This window comes from Mauremys reevesii, linkage group 5 (genome assembly GCF_016161935.1).
Source record: "Mauremys reevesii isolate NIE-2019 linkage group 5, ASM1616193v1, whole genome shotgun sequence".
In the NCBI taxonomy this organism is placed as follows: domain Eukaryota; kingdom Metazoa; phylum Chordata; order Testudines; family Geoemydidae; genus Mauremys; species Mauremys reevesii.
Genome location: NC_052627.1, coordinates 83,876,900 through 83,883,545, shown reverse-complemented (window position 1 = coordinate 83,883,545; position 6,646 = coordinate 83,876,900). Strand labels below are relative to the sequence as shown.

General features: G+C 51.5%; 1 protein-coding gene across 4 annotated transcripts in view; it reads left to right on the top strand.

Moving 5' to 3' along the window:
• The first annotated feature begins 257 nt into the window (after positions 1-257).
• The window catches only part of PDGFRL (platelet derived growth factor receptor like), a 43,935-nt gene continuing 37,546 nt past the window's right edge, over positions 258-6,646 (top strand). Inside the window, exon 1 of one of the 4 annotated variants that reach the window (XM_039542714.1) lies at positions 258-366. Coding sequence is in view for 1 of the 4 variants with exons in the window: in XM_039542716.1 (XP_039398650.1) it covers positions 2,917-2,971 (55 nt within the window). In the remaining 3 variants the exon portion in view is untranslated. Of the gene's footprint in view, positions 367-635; positions 661-2,441; positions 2,624-2,901; positions 2,972-6,646 lie in introns of those variants that run through there. The other 3 variants (XM_039542715.1, XM_039542712.1, XM_039542716.1) reach the window with 3 other exon arrangements.

The following is a 6,646-nucleotide window of genomic DNA, read 5'->3' as shown; positions in this document are numbered from 1 at the left end:
AAAACAACTGAAAGCAGTAGGCAGGTGTTACTGATGATAGAGTTTCAAGATAAAGGGGTTCAACAGGTGTCACCAAAAGACTAATTTGGCCTGCAGATCCTTTTTTACTGGTGGTGATTTGCAAGAAGGAAAGAACCCAGTATGACTTTCAGACTCTACATATTTATAGGGCTGTTAGAAACAAACCAAAGCAAAACAATTTTTGTACTTATGAACATAGAACCCTAATATGCCATTTTATAGTTACTTTTCAGACAAGAGCTGGGCTTAAAGAAAACAGATGTCTCTCAGTGACTTGCTCAACACATTACAGCCTAAACTGCTGTGCTTGCCACTGGCTCTTTTAAAGGATCTTTACAATATAAGGTAACAGATGCCTTCTGTTTTCCATCTCTATCATTTTTAGTAGTATGTTACTGCTCAATCAAGCTATAGGTAACACAGGGATAAAATCTGCCCTTGCAGACAGTTATGTGGCTCCCAAGGGTGTGCCATGACATCTTTAGGGAACCGTGGCCAATGGGAGCTGCGGGGGTGGTGCCTGCGGGTGGGGGCAGTGCGTGGAGCCCCCTGGCTTCCCCTCCGCCTAGAAGCTGGAGGGACATGCCACCACTTCCTGTGGACTTCCTCCAACCCTGGGAAATGCCAGGGCCACCTGAGGTCAGTACCACCCAGAGCCCGCACCCCAAACTCCATCCAACAACCCAGCCCCCTGCCCCAGCTCATAACCTCTTCCTGAACCCACACCCCCTGCATCCCAAATCCCTGCCCCTATCCCAGAGCCCTCACCTCCCATGCACCCCAACCCCCCAGCCCAGTGCCCCCTCTCACACCCTGAACCCATCCCCAGCCTCACCCCAGAGCCTGCACCCCCAGCCCAGAGTCCATACCTCCTCCTGCACCCCAACCCTGTGCCTCAACCCGCAGCCCCCTCCCACACTCTGAATCCCTCAGCCCCACCCGCTGCCTAGAACTCCCTCCTACACCCCAAACCCCTCATCCCCAGCCCCACCCCAGAGCCCGCACCCCCTCCCAACCGCCTGCCTCAGCCTGGTGAAAATGAGTGAGTGATAGGGTTGCCAGGTGTCTGGTTTTCAACTGGAATGCCCAGCCGGAAAAGGACCCTGGCAGCTCCGGTCTGCACCACCGACCGGGCTGTTAAAAGTCAGGTCGGCAGTGCTGCAGAGCTAAGGCACGCTAGTCCCTGCCTGTCCTGGCACCAGCGCTGCACCCTGGAAACAGCCAGCAAGTCTGGCTCCTAGGCAGGGGGGCCATGGGGCTCCACACATTGTCCCCACCCCATTGGCCAGGAACTGCAGCCACTGGGAGCTGGGGGGGAGGCAGGGCCTGTGGGTGACAGCAGTACATGGAGCCTCCTGTCCACCCCCCAGCTAGGAGATGGACCTGCTGGCTGCTTCTGGGGCACAGCACCAGTGCCAGGACAGGCAGGGAACCTGCCTTAGCCCTGGTGACCGGGAGTCACCTAAGGTAAGCCTGACCCCCAAATCCCTGCCCCAGCCCTGAGTCCCCCCAAACTTCTCATTCCTGCCCACACCCCCCATGGAGCCTCCTCCCACACCCTGAACCCCTCATCCTGTCCCCACCCGAGTCTGCACCCCCCAGCTGAAGCCCTCACTCTCCAACCCCCTGCCCTAGCCCAGATCCCCCTCCCACACTCCGAACCCCTCATCCCTAGCCCTACCCCAACCCCCTGCCTCAACCCATAGTCCCCCCAATCCTTTTGCCCCAGCCCCTGCTTGGAGCCCCCTCCTGCATGCCAAATCCTCATCCCCAGCCCCACAACCAGAGCCCTCACCCCCTCCTGCACCCATGCCCCAGCCCAGTGCAAGTGAGTGGGGCGGAGGAGAGTGAGCCACCTACAGAGGGGGAACGTGTTAAACTGGGGGTGGGGCCTCCAGGAAGGGGTGGAACTAGGATATTTGGTTTTGTCTGATTAGAAGAAAGTTGGCAACCCTGGGGAGTGAGCGATGGAGGGTAGGAGGATGCAGTGAGTGGAGGCAGGGCCTCAGAGAAGGGTCAGGGGGCAATGGTATTGTTGATTTTCTGCGATTAGAAAGTTGGCAGTGGCAACCCTGTTACTAAGACACACAAGAAGTTTTTACTGAACAATTTTTGCACTAAGCTGTTCCACCCTGATAGAGTTCATGCCCAAGCAGACTTCACGCCACCAGCTCAGTTCTCTCACTGGCAGTTCAGTTCTACACGTTCAGGCCTTAGGCTGTGCCCCTTTTCCCAGTGGGGCTCCCCAACAGCGGGTCATCCCTGCGGTGTCACCCCGCCCGTAGAGCGCACCAGGGGCGAGCCCCCGCAGGGCAGAGGACGCCAGTTAGTTCTACAGCGCGTCAGTGGCCAGACGGAATCGCCCCCGCGGCTGGATCCAGCCACCTGTGGGGCCAGGGGTTTAAATTGAGTGTCCGGGGCACTGAACGCCCGCGTTGCACGTCAGCTGGGGACACAGGCGCACGTTCGAGGGAACAACGTGGCCCACGCTGCCGCTAGCCGGTACCGCTCCGTGTTTGCCAAGTTCTGACCCCGGGAGGCTGCCCGCGGAGACCCCTGCGCCGCAGGGTCACTCCACGCGCTGCAGGCCGGGGCAGCCCAGGTGAGCGACGCCCGGCACGGCAGGTTTCAGCGGCGCTTTGATCTCGGGGGGGCCGGACCTGCCCCTGCCCGGCTCTCAAGTGGATGCTGAACGGCCCCGCTCCGCAGCTGCCCGGGGCCCTCGGGCGTGGCAGGGCTGAGCGCTCACACTGGGGAGCTCGCTTGGTGCAGGGGCGGCGGGCTCTAGCGAGCTCCTCCTCCGGCTCTAGCTCCCCCTCCCTGCACTGGGAGCTTTGCGGCGGACTTTCCAGAGTCCTCAACCCCCCCACAGAGCCTGTTCGCGGCCGCTCCGACATGAGGCTGTGGGTCCTGCTGAGCCTCCTCCTGCTGCACGAAACGCTGCAAACTGGTGAGTCAGCGGGCTGGGGGCACACCGGCTCCCTCCTTCCCCCCCGTTGTTCCCGCGGCCCAGCGAGCCCTGAATCTCGCGGCGGCCTAGCCCCACCGCCCTCGGGAGCGCAGCTTGGCTCGCTCCCCCACTGCTGCCCTTCCCCTGGTTAGCGGGCACAGCGGCTGTTTGCCTGGGGGGCGTAGTGTACGGTGCTGTACAAACAGCGTGTCCACAGTCCTGCCGCGCCTCTCCTGCCGACATGCTGCCTTCAGCCCTTTCCTCACTTTTCTCCGCCCTTGTTGCCCCTGCTGCCTCATTTCATTTATTGCCTCCTCCGCCCCACTTCTCAGTGGCTCCCTTCCTCTCTTCTCATACTGCACAGACCGGGTAACCCTCACCCTGCCTAGGGAACATTTGTCTCCCTCACTTTCCATAAATCAGCTGCACTTCCTCCCCTTCTCCCTCAGACGTATTAATAGGTGTGGAAACAGGGCTGGGTTTGCAATTTGCTTGAATTCCTGCAGCCGGCATACTATTTCCAGGGCTTTGCAATTCATGTAAACGTGTCCACTTTTAGGTGGGAGGTGGGGTTATTTGGTATTCCCACCCATCTCCAGTAAGGAGTTGATTTCTATCTCACAGCAGCCCAGAAAGGACTTGAAATGGGAGAGAGAATCCTGGAGCTGTTAGCCATAGATATGAGTTGTCAGGTTCAAAGAGTGCAATTCTCTGTGTCCCATCCAGCACAGCTACCAGAGCCCCAGCTTCTCCTCTTCCCTAGATGAAAAACAGATTATGCTATTATACAATCTCACTGTTGCTGCCAAAAACCTTGCATTCATGGGTACTGACCAAAAATATGGCTTCTTTTGCACCAATCTTTTTGGGAAATAAAACATATTAGCAAAAATGCCAAGCCTTTTTTTAATTAAGCACAGAATATGTCATTATTTAAGATGAGAACAGAAATCCTTTATTTTATTTTTTTTGTCCTGAAGGGGGGAAAAAAGTTAGTGCTGCACATAGTAAAGAAGAAATGCATTTAGTACATCTGTTGTGAGTGAAAACCAAAAAAGCATTGGTACAAGATGCAAATCTTAAAAATTGCTAGCAAGATATTTTACTGCTAGCAGGCTCTGCTCAGATTTAAGGGATTCAGAAAACTAATTTATGTTTTGTATAGGCGCATACTAGGATACTGCCCCAATCCTCCAAGTTATTAAAATGTTTTCAATGTTGTTTTGCTGTCTTCCATATCAGTATTAAAGAGCAACAGCATTATAGGTAAAGTATAGAGTTATTTTTTCAGGTGGTATTCACCCACGAAAGCTCATGCTGCAAAACGTCTGTTAGTCTATAAGGTGCCACAGGATTCTTTGTTATCTTAATATGGAACAACAATAATGGCAATATAATCATCTAAAACTTGTGGTTAACTAGCTCATTTGTTGTCCACAGAGATTAATTGCAATTAACTTGTTTCTTCACATAGTTTTTATGTACCATCCTTGTGAAAGGACATGAACTTTATTTTAATCAGATTTCCTTTTCAGGTTGTGGTGTTTGGTTTTTTTTTAAGTCTGCAGCTGGGATAGGGAAATTCACAACGAGCCTTGTCGGGTAAATGGCCAAAGTGATGCTGCCCCTGTCATTCAGGGCTTGTCTCTCTGGGCATATTGTTTTGGATTAGTTTGACCATTCTAAATACACTGAATTAACTATATCGAACTAAAGCACGTTCATACTTTGTTATGATGGCTTAAGGTACTTCCCTCGTGTCCCATTGTGTCCATGGAGCTCCATGTGCTGTTTTGAATTAACCATGCAACATTCTAGGCAGGTATCCCATAAGAACGGCCATACTGGGTCAGACTGTTGCCGGCACAGAATGCCTGAGGCAGCAAACAGTGGTTCGTTGCCCGGTGTGCGTCGCACTAATTAACACACCAGGGTGGAGAAGCAAACCAAGTTTATTTGAGCTCAAAAAGGTGCCAGGGAGAAAAGGCATTTTCAAATCCTGCACACAGATACAAGCAGTTTTTCTCTCTTTATACATAACTTCAGCTAAGCATTCCCATTACCCCCACACTCCTCATCCCCCTCTACCCCTCCCGTCTATTCCCATGTAGCAAATACATTATAAAGTAGCAATTACACTAAGCAGGTTAAATCATTCTTGGCAGCAAACAATTTATCTCGTTAGTGACTTTTTCCTCAACTGTTATCTTGTTTTACTTTCCTGGATCTGTTATTCTGCCCCCCCCCCACCTTAGCCAGGTGTAAGCAGGCCTCATCATTATCTCCTGGCAGTACCACGGTTGAGCTAGCTGTTGTACGTTCCATTCTCGGTTACTGGCCTGCTACGTTGATTAAAGTTCAAACATAAACATGGAAGCGCTTTGGTCAGACATGGAGTGACTTTAGTTCATTCAGGCCTACTACAGAAGGCTTTATTGACACTTATGGTTTTCCACCCTCCTGAGTTACCTAGAGTCATGCCTAGTGACACCAACAACTCCCCCCTTTGAGAATACTCAACAAACCTTTTGGCTGAGTTTTCTCATACTTTGAGGACAAAAAGCAATTAAGCTCTAGGGAGCTGGGGTTATTAATGAGGGGGTATTCAGTTCCACATTTATCCTCCCCATGGACCCAGCAGGATTTGGTATGTGGGAGGCCACACCCACCCTAACCGGTCCATATGCATGGAAGGAGCACTGTAAATGTACACACTTCCACCCAGAAAGTGTCCAAGTATGTTTCCATGACCACAGGTCAGGTGGTACTCCTGATGTGTCTGTAAGGGCAATGGGTCAAGTCTGGTGCTCAAGATCACTCTGAATGGCCATCAGCTGGTCATTCAGGAAATCCTGAATTTCTAAACATGGGTCCCACAAGTTTCTTCCTGCCAGTGTATAATTCCTTGGGTTTCTTCACCAGGGTCAGTTCTCAATGTCCTTTCTGGTCAGGAATTCCTGGACTTTGGCAATGTCAGTGAAATGAGTGTTTCTTCTCCTTTCCCCAAACAGTTGTAGTTCAGCATTCTACAGGGGAGGGATTACGAGTACATCACCCTGTAATGGTTTTGCTTCTTTTAGAAAAATTCAAAGGCACAGTAGATTTGTCCGTGGACAAGGGAGAGGTTTAACCAGCACGTCACCTTGTCCTTTTTCCCTGCTGTCCAGAAGGCACAGTAAAACTAGAAAAAGGAATAGGCTAATCATCAGTAGGAGAATTCTTCTGAGGTGGAGGGGTCTTTTTGCAGTGAGAATCCTGGGTCCAGGCAGTCAGTCTTTGGCACTTCACAGCAGTGTTGGTAGTCAGCAGGCCTTTCCAGCGTGGAGCCAAAGCAGTCTTTCATTGATGGATCTTTATGTAGACCCAGTCTCCTGGTTTCAAGAAGTGGCAGGGCTGCTAGGGTCTTCGGGAAGTGCTTCTTCACCTGTACAAAAAAACCTAACACATTTTATTAGGGCTTGGGAGATCTTATAGCTGCGTGGGCAAATTTAAGTCCCCCCCTTTTCCTGGTTCACAGCCAAGTTTTAACTGTGAGCAGTGTCCTTGAATGGGGCCAACGCCTTATCCTTAGACTGAGCATGTTAGCTATTTTTTCTCCGTCAACTTGTTTTTTTCTTTTCCCGTCTCGGCTTTTTTTTTTTAACCTACAAAAGAAACTTTTACTTTTTACTTATA